The sequence below is a fragment of the Ochotona curzoniae genome, unplaced genomic scaffold, assembly GCF_017591425.1.
Source record: "Ochotona curzoniae isolate NIBS_2020 unplaced genomic scaffold, NIBS_Ocur_1.0 contig_1302, whole genome shotgun sequence".
Taxonomy (NCBI): Eukaryota; Metazoa; Chordata; class Mammalia; order Lagomorpha; family Ochotonidae; genus Ochotona; species Ochotona curzoniae.
The window spans coordinates 1703194-1720268 of NW_024465035.1; the positions used below are offsets into that span (position 1 = coordinate 1703194).

General features: G+C 49.0%; 1 protein-coding gene across 3 annotated transcripts in view; it reads left to right on the forward strand.

The window, feature by feature from the left end:
- The window catches only part of CEP70 (centrosomal protein 70), a 31592-nt gene extending 22850 nt beyond the window's left edge, over nucleotides 1-8742 (forward strand). For 2 of the 3 annotated variants that reach the window (XM_041004270.1, XM_041004279.1), the window contains 7 exons: nucleotides 394-499; nucleotides 1084-1251; nucleotides 3950-4096; nucleotides 4234-4402; nucleotides 5381-5495; nucleotides 6391-6470; nucleotides 8574-8742. In XM_041004270.1, the coding sequence (XP_040860204.1) occupies nucleotides 394-499; nucleotides 1084-1251; nucleotides 3950-4096; nucleotides 4234-4402; nucleotides 5381-5495; nucleotides 6391-6470; nucleotides 8574-8635 (847 nt within the window). In that variant the 3' untranslated portion in view covers nucleotides 8636-8742. The remainder of the gene's footprint in view (nucleotides 1-393; nucleotides 500-1083; nucleotides 1252-3949; nucleotides 4097-4233; nucleotides 4403-5380; nucleotides 5496-6390; nucleotides 6471-8573) is intronic. The other variant, XM_041004272.1, reaches the window with a different exon arrangement.
- Nucleotides 8743-17075: the final 8333 nt, after the last annotated feature.

Sequence of the window (17075 nt, forward strand, 5' to 3'; positions counted from 1 at the left end):
CCTCCTGGGGCTGCAGAGCGCTGACTGGCCCTGGCGTCACTCTTGTCTTTTTGCCGGGGGTTTGCGTGAAGGGGCGGCATGCAGACAGAACCAGTCGTGGTTCCTGCCCAGGCCGTGGCGTCCCCCGTGCGGCTGCCACCTCTGCGCTGCGGGGCTCGGTGCGCAAGGTCCTCCACCCGCGACAGTGCCTCCTGTGGTGTTTGGGGAATGAGAACTTCGCTGCTGTTCAGTTCTTTTCCTTCTGTTTCGTGTGTTGACAGTGGCAGGACGACTGTGATGTCTGTGTGTGTTTGAACACACATACAAGCAACATGATGAAGACAGTCAATGTTAGTGTCTGAAAAAGTACTTTATATTACCTTGACTTGTCCTGACTTGTCCACTCCCCTTTAGGTTACAGGAGCTCATCCGGGCTAAGAACACTGCGGACCCGGGGGCAAAGGATGAGCCGAGCCAAGACCCGCGTCAGCAGGCCCTCATCGAGCAGAGATACTTCCAGGTACTGAGCGTGCGAGCGTGCGAGCGTGCGGCGTGCGGCGTTAGGCAGGAGTCCTTGTGCAGGATGCCTAAAGCCTTCACATGAAACGCTGCCCTCGTGTGGCTGTAACCTGTGTCCTGTATGCTTTAAATCACCGTCACCTACGGTTACTCAATATCCAATACAAGCAGATGCTACGTAAGTGCTCACACCGTGTTGTTAGGTTGTAATGACTGTACACACCCCCAATGCCTGATCCAGAGCGGAGAGCCGGGATTGGACCAGGTCCCCCTGTAGGGGCAGGGACGGGATTCCTTGAGCCGTAGCACTGCCTCCAGGGTCTGTGTTGGGAGTGAACCAGAGGATGGAAGATTTTTGTCTCTCCTTCTCTGTAAATCTGCCTTTCCAGTAAAAATAAGTAAATAAAAATGTTTAACTGTTCTAACAAGACTGCTGTATTATCAAAAGGTAGTAAATACCAATTTCTTCAAGTTCTTTTAGTACCTAAAATGATTCACTTTGAAAGTGATTTTGTGTTGGCAGAAATTACTCCTTTAACTTTGTACATCTGTTTTTGGACTGAAAGCTCCTGTCTTCTTTTGAAGGTACTGTGTAGTATTAACTCAATTATTCACAATCCAAGAGCCCCGGTGGTAATATACAGACAGAGCAAAGGAGGAGCCCAGCATTTTAAAGATATCGTTCAAGACTGTGGGTTTGAACATCTTGTGCCGGTGATAGAAATGTGGGCGGATGAGCTGGCATCCCTGAAGGTAAGGAGGCGGTGGCCTTCACACAGGGCGAAGCTCCGTTGCGCTCGTGGACTTGACTGATAGAACAGGGTGCAGTGTTGGCTTAACTGCGAAGCTGAAGGGCTGTGAGCGGGAATGGTGCTGCCCGCATGCACTGCTGGCTGCTCAATATGGCCCTGACTGCAGGCTTTGCCTCCTAGCAAGTTCTACAGGACGAATCTGTAGTGAGTCCAGTAACCTTGACCTTCCAGGCCCCTCTCGTTTATATTTTTTTCTCTCCTCTTTATCTCTTAAGTTGGGAAGGCTTTTTCTTCATATTTTCCTTTTTTTTGTTTTTTTGTTTTTTTGTTTTTCTGTGTAAATAGCTAGCAACCAACCTTTCTCTCACTGTTCTGCCCATGCATGGAAGATTAAAATGTATTGACTGTGTAGTTATTAGGTTGTATTTGCTATATACCTTCTTTTTCCTGTTTTGACTAGTTTAATAAAAGGGAAATTGCAAACTAATGCACAGCATTGCGTCAATGAAAATGTGATGGGTGAAAGACACGAGATTAAGAACGTGCGCCTTAGTGGGGGCGCTGTCTGTGCTCTGAAACGCCCCAAGGACCCTCATGCCTCCGACCCTGTCGGGAGGGTGGGCTGGGGCATCCCCCGCCCCACCCAGCGTGGTTGTCACCTCCCCCTGTTAGGAAATCCGTGTGCTCGCTCCTCTTGCCTTCCCGGGAGGCGTGCTAGAGAAAAGACTGGAAGAGCAGAGATAAGAGTCCATTTTGATAGACGTTTGTTGATTTTCAGTTTTTTCAAGATGATGAGGGAAGTGCTAGGACAAGTGAGCACACGGAAGGTAACGTGGTTCAGTAACGTGGGCAGTTACTGAACGGGCGTCGGGGGTCAGTTTACAAGATTAAAGGTTACAGGAATGGATAGTGGTGATGGCGACACAGCATTATTCATGTATTTAATAACAGCTTAAAATGGGTGAGATGGGGCCTGGTGCGGTGGTTCAGTGGCTGAATCCTCGCCTTACACGTGCTGGGATCCTGTTGGGTGCTGGTTCGTGTCTTGGCTGCTCCACTTCTCTTCCAGTTCCCTGCTTGTGGCCTGGGAAGGCAGTAGAGGATGGCCAAGGCCTTGGGACCCTGCACCCATGTAGGACACTGGGAAGAAGCTCCTGGCTTCAAATAGGCTCAGCTTCAACTGTTGCAGCCGCTTGGGGAGTGAACCAACAGATGGAAGGTGTTTCTCTTTGTATCTCCTTCTCTCTGTAAACCTGTCTTTCCAATAAAAATCTTTTTTTAAGAAAATGTTTAAAATGGAGTAGGCATTCAATCAGCTGGTGTTGACCGCCCATTGCAGAGTGTCCGGGTTCGAGTTCTGGTTGTATTTTGCAACTGCAGTGTCCTGTTGTCTACTGTAGGTGGCAGCAAATGACTCCCTCCTACTTGAGAGAATGGATGGAGTTAGAGCTTCTAGCCTTCCCTTCCCCCTTCGTTTGGGGAATGAACTGGCAACTGGGAGTGGACTTACACACACACTCTCTCTCCTGGTTGTTGAATTAATTATTTTTAAGAAGATGCATTGGTAAATTTTAAGTGTGTATTTTAGGAGAGGACACGAGAGCAAGTAGGACAGTTGGACAAGGCCAGGAGCCAGCTCCCAGGTGCCTGCTGTCCCGGCCCTGTGGTGGGCAGACCCTGTGGTGGGCAGTGCCTGGAGAGGGCAGACCCTGTGGTGGGCAGTGCCTGGAGAGGGCAGACCCTGTGGTGGGCAGACCCTGTGGTGGGCAGTGCCTGGAGTGGACAGGCCCTGCAGTGGCAGACCCTGTGGTGGGCAGTGCCTGGAGTGGACAGGCCCTGTGGTGGGCAGACCCTGTGGTGGGCAGTGCCTGGAGTGGGCAGACCCTGTGGTGGGCCGTGCCTGGAGTGGGCAGGCCCTGCAGTGGGCAGACCCTGTGGTGGGCAGGCCCTGTGGTGGGCAGACCCTGTGGTGGGCAGTGCCTGGAGTGGGCAGACCCTGCAGTGGGCAGACCCTGTGGTGGGCAGACCCTGTGGTGGGCAGTGCCTGGAGAGGGCAGACCCTGTGGTGGGCAGTGCCTGGAGAGGGCAGACCCTGTGGTGGGCAGACCCTGTGGTGGGCAGTGCCTGGAGAGGGCAGACCCTGTGGTGGGCAGTGCCTGGAGAGGGCAGACCCTGTGGTGGGCAGTGCCTGGAGAGGGCAGGCTTGCCACACAAGCGGAGATGAGTGGGTAGCAGGGTCTAGGGGGGGAGCCCGGGGAGGCCTCTGAGCTGTCATGGGATTTCTTTTTGGAGTTCGAACTATACTCTGAAATTAGTGAAATTTGCACATTTCTACGGTAATACTAAAAATACTGAATTACATACTCAGGGTTTTTCTTCTCACTAAAGCTGGAATAAAAATTCAAAACCAAAATAGAAGAAAAACGTATTTGTATATGCAAGAACTCTAGAAATAGCATATACTAATAATAAATGTCACTGTTTTGGCTTCCAAATTTAAGAAAATCAATGTATAAGATTTTGACAAGACTTGTATTTATCTGAAGAAACCTAGTTTTAAGAAACATGTTCTAAATGAATAATTGTGTCTGTAAGAGAACCATGGCAAATCCCATAGTGTATTCTCACTGTCCTGGGCGGTTCTGCCAGTGGCACTGTGGAGACAGACTTCATGACACACTGTGGTTTCTGTTGTCAAGGATTTGTACAAGTCTTTGAAGATACTGTCTGCAGAACTCATACCCTGGCATAATTTAAGGAAACAAGATGAGAATGAAGGAATCAAAGTTGCTGATCTGTTATTTATGGTAGATACCATGATGGAAGAAATTGAAAATAAGGAAAAGGTAAGGCTTATAATATATTTTATCTTAAGTTTGACATGGGTGTTGTATATCCTAACATTCTATTTTTCTGAGATTTTCAAAGTTTTTGAGGTATTTTAAGATCTAAGCCACACTTCTTTTTGCCCTCTTTTGAACAGGACAGCGAAGTGCCAAACTTTCAAACTTTACAAGCAATTGTCTCTCATTTCCAAAAATTATTTGATGTGCCTTCTTTGGATGGCGTCTACCCCCGAATGAACGAAGTCTACACGAGGCTTGGCGAGATGCACAATGCCGTGAGGAACCTCCAGGAGCTGCTGGAGTTAGGTGACGGCCTCGTCATTGTTATTCCCACTTAACAATTATTCCAGTCAATTAGCACAAAATAGGTTAAAAAAAAAAACAAGGTAAAAGCAATTAAGGATGACTACAGCATAAAATTATTTAGCTTTTTTAAAGAGTATTTTTATTGGAAAGACAGATTTACAGAGAGAAGACAGATCTTCTATCCACTAGTTCATTCCCCAAGTGGGCACCACAGCCAGAGCCGAGCTGATCCAAAGCCAGGAGCCATGAGTTTCTTCTGAGTCTCCCACGTGGGTGCAGGGTCCCAAGGCTCTGGCAAATCCTCTGCTGCTTTCCCAGGCCACAGCAGGGAGCTGGATGGGAAGTGGGGCAGCTGGAACATGAACTGGCGCCTGTATGGGATCCCAGCACATGCAAGCCAAGATTTTGCCACTAAGCCACTGTGCTGAGCCCTGATTTAACTTTAAAAAAAAATTGCTGGAAAGCCCCAGAGGCACTGGCTCACCTGCCAGGTATGTGCGGATGGTGCTGAGCTAGGCTGAAGGCACAGTTTTGGGAATCTGATCTGGCTCTCCGTGTAGGTAGAAGGGACCTACCTGCTACTTCCCAGGTGACTGGCAGGAAGCCACAATCGGGAGAGGAGCAGGACTCGAACCCAGGCCCTCTGGCATGCAGGTGTCTTGGGCATCTTAATCACGGTGCCTAACACCCTCTCGTGAAACAGAATGTTTAGAGGCTGTAATGATTTTGAATTCTCTTTAGGTATCCTCTACTAAAAATCTATTTATTTACTTAGAGCAAACTTCTGTCTGCTGGTTCACTCCCCCAGACGCCGCAATGGCCAGTGGTCATTACCACTGCCTCCCACAGGCCACAGTAGCAAGGAACTGGAATGGAGCTGGAACCGGGTGCTGGACTCCAGAACTCTGGCGTTTTCAGCCCGCAGCTTAACTGCTAGGTCAAATGCTTAGCCTAATTGTGGTGTGCTTTTCTCTGCAGATGGCTCTTCGTCGCTGTGTGTGTTGGTGAGCACAGTGGGGAGATTGTGTAGGCTGGTTAATGAGGATGTGAACGAGCAGGTGAAGCAAGTCTTAGGACCGGAAGATCTCCAAAGGTATTTGAACAGTATCGTCCGTAGTGCTTGAGGGGGCAACATTAAAAACTCGCAAAACTGCATGAGTTACCTTCTGTTTTGGAATAACTTGACAACCTAACACAAACTCAAATCCATAGCAGAAAGGAATATTATGTAGGGCTTGTAAGTTTCCATAAGGTGCAGCAGGAATTCTTGAATATAAAAACCTGTGCCCAAGGTAAGTTATATATGGAGAAATTCCAACCTTGTAGCTGCCTGATGCGCGTTCAGATTATATCAACAAGCCCTGTTTGTAGCATGCTAGTATTGATCAAATATTACTTGATTTAAGAGATTTAAGCAATAAATGGTAAGGATTTTTTCTGAAGATTAGGTGTCAGACAGTGTCCCTGCCCGCCCTCCCGTCCTTGTCCTGTAGCGCGCAGGGGGAGGACCTGGATGCCCAGGTGCTGCATTTAGTGCAGATGCTCCTGGGTTACCCCGCATGCATTCTGCACCGAGCGTCTGATCGTTGATGCTCTGGAAGTCGGCCTGTATCACCGTGGACGCTCGTCCTCCATGGTCTCGTTGGCAGTGTACTGATGGCTGCTTAGGGCTTACTAGGCTATTGGATGTAAAAACCAATTTTAAAAAAAATGTTGCCAAAGTGTGTTCTAAGAAGCCTCAGGCTGTTTGCCGTGTTGGGATTTTTGTTATATTCATTTGAAAATGCTACACTGATATGTGGAAATACTTTTTTTTTTAAAGCAACATTGAGTAAACAAAACGCTTAAAAAGGAAGGATTGTAGTAAATGATCATTGATTACCATAATTTGTGTTTTGCAAATGTTGTACTTGCATCCACTTGTTTGCAATTAGATGCAAGAATTGTAAGTTGGAATTTTGGTGTAAATTATACATTTTTAAAAACAGCATTATCAAGAAGTTGGAAGAGCATGAGGAATTTTTCCCCGCATTTCAGGCATTTACAAATGAGCTTCTTGAAATCTTAGGTAAGATCACTCTTGGTAGTCCTTGAGTTTTAAGTTTTGAAATGTCCTTGTGTTTAAGAAGTATTCCTATTCACTGGGTTAGTCTTTTTTGCCTTGAATGTCTCATAGCAAATGTTGGGAAACACTTGTGCTTTGTAGTTTAAGTTACTTGGAACAGCTCACAGGAAGGCGAGAGCAGGGCCTGTCTGCCCAGTGAGTTTCCCGGAAAAATGCCATTTTCCTGAGGAGGCCCAGGCAGACCCTGCTCTGTTACTGCATAGTGAGAAATCTTGGTAAATTCACAGTAGAATTGATGACCCCACCTCTGCTTTCATTTTTTTTCCAAGATAACTCTTATCTACCCTGTATTGTTTTTTCTTAATTAAAGGTTTATTGTTTACTTAAAAGGCATTGTTAGAGAGGGGCAGACAGTTTCCAGTCATTGGTTCATTCTGTAAGTGGCCACAAGGGGCCAGGCCAACGCCAGGTGCTGCATCTGGGTCTCCCAGGCAGGTGGCAGGGGCCCACGTCCTTGGGTCGTCTGCAGCTTTGCAGGCACATGAAGAGAAGTGAAGTGGAGCAGCCGGGGTATGAGCTGGTGCTTCTGCGGGCTGCATGGTGGCTGTTCCCCCGCTACTCAACAATACTGGGCCCACTGTTGTGCTTTTAAACATACTAACTTTTCTTGGGTAATAGTAATGAGAGGTAGCAGGTGCCTTAATGAAGAGATGGAGTGTTACACATAGGTTGTTGGTCAGACCGGGGACTCCATCAGCACCTAAGAGGACAGAGTATACCTGTGCTCAGGGATCAGACAAAAGAGACACTCTAAATGTAATTATGATTACAAAATATTTTATCTTCCTAGAAGAAATAGTTAGTTTATAAAATGATTTACTTACCAGTGACTTCTATTTAGCTCATTTGAAAGTGTTATTACTGTGTTTCAGGGAATGGTTTGTTTTAGAAGAGGTGTGAGGGAGGAAGGTAGGGTGAGTATGTTAACTGTCGGAGCCAGGGGGACAAGGCGTGAGTGTGCCCAGGCGGTTCTGTGTGAGAGGAGCGAGCCAGGGAGGTGCTGATGGAGAGCTCAACCTGAGAAGAGGCACCAGAGTGTGTAACTGCTCGCTGCGGCCCCGGGGACCTGGCCTGTGCGAGCTCCGGGGTGGCTGCTTACCTTAACGATGACATTGTCATCATCGGTCAGCGCCGGGCACAGTAGCCGTCATTTCACTAGGTGTACCAGTAGCACAGATTTCATAATCCTCCTGTACAAACTTTCTCTCAACCATGATGACACTCGAATGGTTCATTTAAGGTCATTTCCTGCAGAAAGCCAAGCTTCTCTGCACAGGAATTCTGTGTTTGGTCAGAGTTGAAATCCTGGAGTGAAATAGCGTTACACTTAGGGTTGGGTGCCTTAAGTCTGGTAAACATGGCCGCTTTTGACCAGTTGTCGGTCAGCGTCCGGGACAGGGTAGAAAATGGAGGGCCAGACACGAGACCTCCTCCGTCATTGCAGCTTTGTAGTATTTCTGTCGTTTCTTCTCGTGTGTTTGGTATGGTCGCCCGAGGAAATGCCCGTACTAGCAGGGTCATTGTGAAGTTCCTGTGTGAGGGAGGGCTGATCCTTTGGTAAGAGAACAGGTGTGATTCAGAATAGGGGCCAGGGGAGAGCATCTGCTTCACAGTGCACGGTCTGAGCCAAAGCTCACAGGGTCACTCGTGTTTCCCTCACTGTGTGTGGGAAGATACTCTGCCTGAAGTCAGGAGCCTAACTCTACATGGGGCACAGCCTGGGACATGTGCCTAGGCTAGAAGGAGAACAGCAGGATTCCAGCTCAACTGTGCAGGAGCAGAGGGAGGAGAGTTTAATGTAAAGGAGCTGAGTTGGTGAGCATTGGCCTAGCAGAGCAGCTACAAGGAAGGCAGTGACTAGGAAGCCTGCTGGGCCTTGCTTCCAGGGGGCGTGAAGCTGGGTGAGGAGCAACACGGCTGTGCTTCCCCAGGGCCGCGCCGCAGGAGCAGGGAGCGGGCTGGGAGGCGGGAGGCTGGCCGCGGCCCGGTGCCCCCAGCCCCTGAGCCGCGAGTGGCCGCCTTACCGTCTTGTTTTCCCGTTTACAGAGATTGCCGACTTGGATGCCATTGTACCTGCAGTAAGGAAATTAAAAGTCCTTTCATACTGAAAACAGATCCAATCATTTTACTGTGTAAATTGCATTCTTCACATTCTAAGAATTGTGTAGGATTTATCTTTTTTGAGACGGGTTATAAAGTGTGTTTGCTCTCTGAATTGTTTGTCTCCTGATTGGGTCTTTCTCTGTACTGTGTTTAGTCACTAAGATTCTTATGCAACAGATAGTTCGTAAGTTATTAAAAGTAATAAATTCACTTTAGATCCATTAATCACTTAGGTAATGATTGAGTACTTAGAGTTTAAAGTTGTTTCAAAGCTAAGTGTGTAAGAGAAATCCAGCGAGGAAGTTCAGGGCTTTGGGGTCAGGGCAGAAGTCCAGCCGCTGGGAAGCTGCTGTTCGCCTTGAGGACGGACACAAAGAAGAAAACGGTTACTGTGTTAGGGTAGAAAATGAATTGTGGGGTAAAATGTGAGTAGCTAGATTTCTGTCACCTTAAAAAAAAAAGTATTTTCTTCAGTCTTGATGTAATTAATTTTTTATAAGGACATAAGATTTCAAATAAATTTTTGTAAGTAATTCCCAAACATAAGGGCTGTTAGTGGCTTATTTGTGGTATAAAGAATCATTGTCTCGTCAGCGGAGGCTGCCTTCAGTGGCTGGCCTCTGCGCACTTCCCCTGCTTGCTGCTGCTTGATCTCGTCCTCTGGAGAACAGTGCCCTCGGGGTGCCCCCGGTGCCCGCCGTCCCCTGCAGAGGCGTAGCCCTGGGAGGCTCTCCGGCATCCTTGTGGGTTGGCACGTGGACTGTTGGGAAACTTGCAGAGCGCCCCCTGCTGGAGCCCCCAGACGGGAAGCCAGCGCCTGCTGTGACTGTGGGCTTGGGGACTAGGCATGACGTGGTCTCAGGTTCCTTCTAGAGTTAAATTGTTAGCCTGCAGTTAGACTTTTAAAACTTCACCTCAAATTTGTGAAAGAACCTGGGTCTTGAGGATTGGATTTTAAAAGTATTTGGTTCAAAGATGGACTCGCAGTGAAACTGTTAAATGTATCTTGGCAGTGGGATGCTGGACTCCGCTGCCCCACCATCTCAGAACAGTGGATGATATTGTAATAATACAGGGGAAAGAGGACGAGGGGGAGGGAAAATCCCAGAACCTAGGAAGCTGTGTGATAAATACGCGAGTATTTGGTTAGTAAGTGCTCTGACGTGATTAAAGCTTTCTAGCATTGTGCTGAGACAGCTCGAAAGCCTGTTTTAAGGGCAGAGGTATATTCAGAAAATCATTTTAATGTCAAATTTATCAGCTAGCTTAAGAGCTATAGTTAGTTCAATCGAAACTCCTCCTGACTCATAGAAGTGTTTGGCTTGTTTTGAGGGGCATCCAGGGCCACTGGGACGGACAGCGCCACTCGAATAGCGCGAGGCCCACTTTTAGCCGATTTTATTTAAAATATAACAAAGTATGCAGCGGTATTCAAATATGAATATTTTAAACATGTTGTTGCTGTGTGAGCTGTGAGGCATCGCCGCCCGAGCAGGACACGCCTGTCGCGCCGGCCGCTCCCTGCGCCTCTCGCTGTCTTGCCTCCCTTGGCAACCGTCCGCTTTCCCACATTACAGGGTAGTTTGTGCTCTGTGGGCTTTCACGTAAATAGAATGATGTAATGTTTTTGTCTGACATATTAGCGTAATTTGGAGTCTTGCATGTTTGCACTCAGTTCGTTTCTTGTGTAATATGCCATGTGACTGTACCATAATTATCCATTCACCAGTTGATGAAGTGTGGATTATTCCAGTCTTTATTACTGCAAATAAAATTGCCATGCGCATTGAGTTCTAGCTGGTGTTTGTTTTGACTTTGAGTTTGGTCATTAAAAATGGAGGATAAATTTGGTTTATACTCCACCCTGGTGAGAGGTAGGAGTTTAGAAGTAAGATTTTTGGGTTTTGGTTTTGAGCTTTATTTATTTGAAAGTCCATTAGATTGAAAAAGGAGGAGCTGGAGGGAGACTCCTCCATCTGTGATCACTTCCCAGACGGTCGCAGTGAGCAGCACGAAGCCAGGAGCCTCGGGCGTCTCCCGGGTGGGTGCGGACACCCAAGCCCTCGGGCTGTGCTCTGCTGCCTTTCCCAGGCACGTGAGCAGGGAGCTGGATTGAAAGTGTTTATTTTGGTGTTAAAAAAAAATGATGTTCTACATACTCAGGGATGTGTGGCTGTGTACATATGTGTACATATGTGTACATATGTGATGGGTCTTCGTTGTATACATAAATTTTGTGATATTTTCATAGTTGATTAGGGTGGGAAGGGTCTAGGATTAGGGGAAAGTGGGTGAGATCATTGTTTTCCATTTTTTTTTTCTTCCTGTGTCTGGGGAAAGTGGAGATACAGGAGAAGCCGCACCAAGCCTCCGAACCGCCTCAGCACCCTGGGGTGGGGAACTGGCACCCGATGTCACCCCAGGGTCCCCAATGTGGAGTGCTCCACGGGTTGAGTGGTTTGATGATTCTGAAATGCTGTTAGTTTGTTGTGGCAAGGATGAGGAATCGCTCGCGAGGCCCGCTGGCTGACGTGGCCCACGTCCTCTCCCTTAGCCCAGATGTTTGCTGTCGAGGCTTGGCTGGGGTTGGTGACCAGTTCATTCTGCCCTCCTTCCTCTGCCCCTCCTACACAGATTTAGAAGCATAGGGACTCCCCCCTCCCCCTCTTCTGCATCACCCACCCACTCTTTACTCTTTTTTAAAGGATTTATTTATTTTTATTGGAAAGGCAGATAGACAGAGAGGAAGATCTTCCATCCAATGATTCATTCCCCAAGTAGCTGCAGTGGCTGGAGCTGAGCCAATCCAAAGCCAGGAGTTTCTTCTGGGTCTCCCACGTGGGTGCAGGGTCCCAAGGCTTTGGTCCGTTCTTGACTGCTTTCCCAGGCCACAAGCAGGGAGCTAGATGGGAAGTGGAGCTTCCGGGATTAGGATCAGCATCCGTATGGGACTTCAGCTGCTATGCTATTGCGCTGGGCCCTCCTGCTATTTCTACAAGGAACAAAGGAAAAAAATAAAAAGAAAAGAATGGAGATCCCACTATTCCTGAGGCGTGTAGATACAGGACATAGACAGGAGTTAATCTCAGCATGCTAATCTCACTGATGGAGATTCAGTTTTTTGTGTTCTGTGTGTTTTCATCGGTCAGAGAGCATCCTCTGTTGCCTTTGGGGACTGGCTTATTTCACTGAGCATGGTGACTTCTATGGGTCCGTTGCTTTGCAGCTAGTAAGATCTCCATCTTCACGGCTGAGCAGTATTCCCTGCTTATGTGTACCAGTCCTCGGCCAAGGGCATCTGTGCCGGGCCATAGTTCAGCTAACGTGGACTGTGCTGCTAGAAGCAAGTACTTACAGGAAACTGAGATCACGCACAGATTCATTCTGTGTGGATCTCTTCCCAGGAGCGGAATGGCCGGGGCACATGAGATCTGTTTCAGATTTGCTGAGTCTCTGTAGTGTCTTCCTAACAGATGGGCTAGTTCACACTTGCCCATCAGTGGGTCTGGGTACCTTTTCCCCACATCCTCGCCAGCATGTTGGCTTCTGATTTCTGCATGCTAGCCATTCTTAGCAGGGAGCCTCAGTGTGGTCTTCATGTGCATTCAGATTTCATCTTGAACAAGGTCTCATGTCCTTTGACCGTTTCTTAGCTCTGTTGTTGGTTTTGCTGTTCCTGGGTCCTTGGTAACCCCTGGCTAGTAGTCCTCCGTGCTGTACAGCTTGCCCGATCCTGTGTGCGGCCTCCGCGCTTGGCTGACGGTCTCCTTGGCAGTGCGGAAGCGTCTTCGTTTGAGGTAATCCCATTTGTTTCTCTGTGCTTCTGGGGTCTTTGCCAAGACCTACGCCTGCGTCTTAGAGTGCACCCTGGTGCTCTGTAGAAGTGCGGTGGTATCAGATTCAGACCCTCGGCGCACTTGGAGGGGCTCACTGCGTGCGGCACAAGGCAGGGTCCTGTTGGCCGCTCTGCGCGTGGAGATGCCGCTCTCCCCGCAGCGTTTGTTGGCAGGATGCTCTATCTCCCTGGACTGTTGCGGGTCACTGGTCAACAGCCAGTTGGCATTAGGTGTGTGGGCTCACTGCTGTGATTTGTGTATTGTTCCTGACCTGATGTCTGGTTTTTTGCCAGTACCAGCTGTTTTGATTGCAGGTGCCTTGTAGTGTGTCTTGAAGTCTGATACTGTCCTACCTCTGGCTCCTCGTTGTTGTTTAAGGTTGCTTTAGCTATTCTGGGTGTCTTGTGTTTCCATATGAATTTTAGCATAATTTTTTTCTAGATTTCAGAAGATCGTCATAGGAATTTTTATGGAAATCACATTAAATCACTAAGTTATTTTCAGTAATATGGACATTTTGATAATTCTACCAAGCTATGAACATGTCTTGGTGTCATCTCCTGTTTAACCTTCTGTAGCTTTTGTCAGATTCCCCACATCCTTGGTTAACTTTATTTCAAAGACATTTTAGGGGTTTGTGGGTTGGTTTTTTTGTCACTATTGTGAGTGGGACTGAGGTTACAAGTTGCTTTCCAGCCATGGAATTGTCTGTGTAAAGGCCAGCGATGTTAAGTGTTGACGTTCTATTTTGCAGTCTCGGGCACTCTGTCCGTCTGTCCCTTCCTCTCTGTAATCATGCCATCCGCACAGTGATCGCGTGCCTTGCTCTTCTCCGACGCGTGTCCCTTTGACTTGTTCTGGTCTAACAGAGCTGGCTAACGCTTACAGAACAGCAGGAAAGAGCGAGCCTCCTGCTCTGGTTCTGACTTTTCCCCGTTCAGTATGATGCCAGCACTGGGTCCTCGGAGACTGCGTGGCTGTGCTGAGGAATGATGCTTTTATGCCAGTTGGACTAAGGTGTTTTGTGGGTTTTTTTGCATGGAAGAGTGTTGAATCTTATCAGATGTTTTCGCCCTCTTGAGACAGCATGTGGTTTCTGTTCTGAGCTCGTTCCGGGGACGTGTCGCATTTACTGATGTGTGCGCTGAACCTTGCTTGAGTGCCGGGGCGGGGCCGGGGGGCGCTACGCTCTGCCTCCAGGTGGGCGAGCTCTCCAGCATGCCAGGGGGGATGCCCTGCCTCCAGGTGGGCGAGCACTCCGGCGTGCCAGGGTGGGGGCGACGCCCTGTTGAGGATTTCTGCATCTGCATTCACTGGGGATGTTGGTTCTCTTTGTGATATTTTTTTCTGGCTTTGGAATTAAGGTGACGTGGACCTCGTAAGAAGGGTCACCTTTCTGTTGCTGTGAATAGACTGACGGACTGGGATTCGTTCTTGAAAGCTGTGGCAGAACGCGGCAGTGAAGCCCTCCGCTCCTGGGCTTTTCTGCACTGGGAGAGTCTTTATTCCTGATGTAATCTGCATCTGATTATTGGCCTGTTTAGAGCTTTGATGTTCTCGGGACCAAGTTTTGGTGGATTTTATGTGTCCGGAAATCTTTCTTCTGAATTTTCTAGTTTTTTGGTGTTGAGCTGTTTGTAGCAAGTCCTGGTGATTCTTTGTATATCTGTGCTCTTTGTTGCTACATTTCCTTTTCCTTGCTGATTTTATTACTTTAGATCTTCTTCCTTTCTTGCTGTCATTTTTGTTAGTTAGGCCAGTGGTGCACTGAGGGAGAGTGAAAAAGAAAGGGTCTTAGACTCGGGGCAGTGTGTCTCCGTGAGGCCAACGGGGCCTGGGGAGAGACTTGGAAAATTGCAAGAATATGTGGGCTGACCCAGGAAGGCCATGGCTGTGGGCAGAGCCTGGGGGCTTGGCCAAGGGCAAATGCAGGGTGCCTAGGTGAGTGAGAACGGCTCCGCCAGCCAGTCTGCTGAGGTGGAGAGCTGCTCGTCGGCAGAGGAAATGCCCATTCTCCCTGCTGAGGCCTTGCGGTCCTCCCTGCTGAGGCCTTGCGGTCCTCCCTGCTGTGGCCTTGCGGTCCTCCCTGCTGTGGCCTGGTCCTCCCTGCTGTGGCCTTGCGGTCCTCCCTGCTGAGGCCTGCGGTCCTCCCTGCTGTGGCCTTGCGGTCCTCCCTGCTGTGGCCTTGTGTTCCCACCACCCTCTGACAGCAGGAGCCCACTGGCCAGAGAAGTGTCCTCCTGATGCGGACTTACACTTGGTGTAAGTTGTAAAGTCGCTTCCCAGGCAAGGACTGACCCAAGCCAGCTGCCCCTTCACAGCTGTCAGTACTTGCCCTTTAGTTCTCGAACCCTCAGGAAGCCTTAGGTTTTGTGAAGCATGAACTTCGGGGTTCCTCTGCTCTGTGGGAGGGCCTCCCTGCAGCGCAGTGGGCTGCCGCAGTGGGCCCGGGGCCCTGCACGGAGTCCCAGCAAGGACGCCTCCGCGGGTGCCCAGGCTCTAAGCCGTGTGCACATGGTTTTCTTGTGTGGGTTTCTGCATCGTGTTGGTGTGCGCCTGGGAGGCGGAGTGTCCTCAGCAGGTGCCGACGCCAGCGTGTCCTGATGACTGCCCGTGGCCCTTGCCCCTTGAGGCCTGCTGGAATTCCGGCTCCCAACACTTACACTCCTTTACACTGCGTTGGTTCGCTACTTTACCCTGTTTTTTAAGGCTATCTTTAATTGATAGAAAAAAAATTATGAGCCGCACATCATTTCCTTATAGTGGAAATGCTCAGTCCCTTAGTGTGGCTTTGGGAAATATGTCATGCATTGTTTCTAGGAGCCGATAAGCAATGTGTACCACCTCTACTTCTGTGTAATTTAGTGTCCCCTGGTGAGCCTGTCCTGTCCGTCCTTCCCTTCACTCCAGGCTCCGGCAACCGCTGTCCTTTCAGCAACCACAAGATTCCACACTTGAGGTCAGGACGTGCTGCCTGGACTGCTGCCCTTGACAGTGATGACCTGTGGTTTGCATTTATGTTGTCACAAATAAGTTTTTTTAAAGCTGAATAGTATCCCAGTGCATATGCCGCACTCGCATCCGTTGCTAGGCACGCGGCTACTTCCGTTCCTTGGAGCTGTGAGCAGGGCTGCATGCCCGAAGCGCCCGTGCCCCTTGAGCACGGGGAGCCGTTCTCCTCTGGACACAGGCCAAGGCGCTTTATGTTTGGTTTAGTTTTACTATTTTTGGATATAGACCGGGTAATGATTTTTAGCCTTTGAGAAAGTGCTGCCCTGTCTTCAGCAGTGGCTTGCTAATGTGTGAGGAGTCCCCTCGTCCTGTACAGCTTTTCTCAGGGGCTCAGGGTCCCAAGCTCCAGCTCTGATGGCCGGTGGGCCTGCTTTCCCTCACTGACGGCTGGCTGTGCTGCTTTCACCCACTTTGCCTGCTTAGTTTCTTCGGTGCACTGCGGATGCTAATCCCTTGCCATGGTACTTGGAGATATTTTCTCCTTTTCTATAGGTTATCTATAAAAAAAATAGATTTATTTTTATCGCAAAGTCAGATATATAGAGAGGAGGAGAGACAGAGAGATCTTCCGTCTGATGATTCAGTCCCCAAGTGACCACAATGGCTGGAGCTGAGCCGATCTGGAGCCAGGAACCTCTTCAGGATCTCCCACATGGGTGCAGGGTCCCAAGGCTTTGGGCTGTCCTGGACTGCTTTCCCAGGCCACAAGCAGGGAGCTGGATGGGAAGCGGGGCTGCTGGGATAAGAACCTGCACTCATATGGGATCCTGGCATGTTCAAGGTGAGGACTTCAGCTGCTAGGCTATCGTGCTGGGCCCAGGTTATTTACTACTTACGCCATATGGAAGCTTTTTAGCTTAATTTTTTTTTTTTTTTTTTTGTACTTTGGGTCCTACCGAAAGACCCTTGCCCGTTCTGGTGCTGGTAAGGGTCTCCTCTTATTGAAGTATTTGATTTTACACTTGGCCTTCTTGTCCACCCTGAGTTGGAGTGAGTGTTTTGTGGGCAGTAAGGGCTTCGGGGGTCTGGATGCAGCTAGGCCAGTTGCCCATCTTATTGGCGACACGGCTTTGTCCAGCGCGGCCTCCTGGCACCTGTGCCAGTGAGGAGTCTGAGCGTGTGGATTTAGTTTCTGTTGCAGTGTGCTGTTGGTACCGTTCTGTTCCGATGACCTTGAATTTAGCTTGAAATCGGGTTGTGGAGGCTTCTGGCTATTCTTGCTCGAGACCGCTTTGGCTCGTGCGTGTGCAGTCATGGTAATTGTAGAATGTGTTTCCGCTTAGGTAGCGGGTTTCAGCATTCCTGGTCCCACACGTCTGCTCGGCGTCTGCCATTACATCAGTAGTTGCTTCGTGGTTGCTAACATTTACGCCAGAGTGATACGTGCCTTCCGTGGGGTCAAGGGCCTTGAAAATGTGAAGATTTAAGCCAGAGGAAGTTACCATGATGTGAGGTAGTCAAGCTGGGCATCCAGATGCCCCATTTTATTATGAGAATGTCAGTCCAGACAGACACTGAGATGAAAGGCAGCACTGCAGGATGTAAGTGACCACGGGCTGCAGGACCTCAGCCACACATGCACCCAGGCCGCAGCACC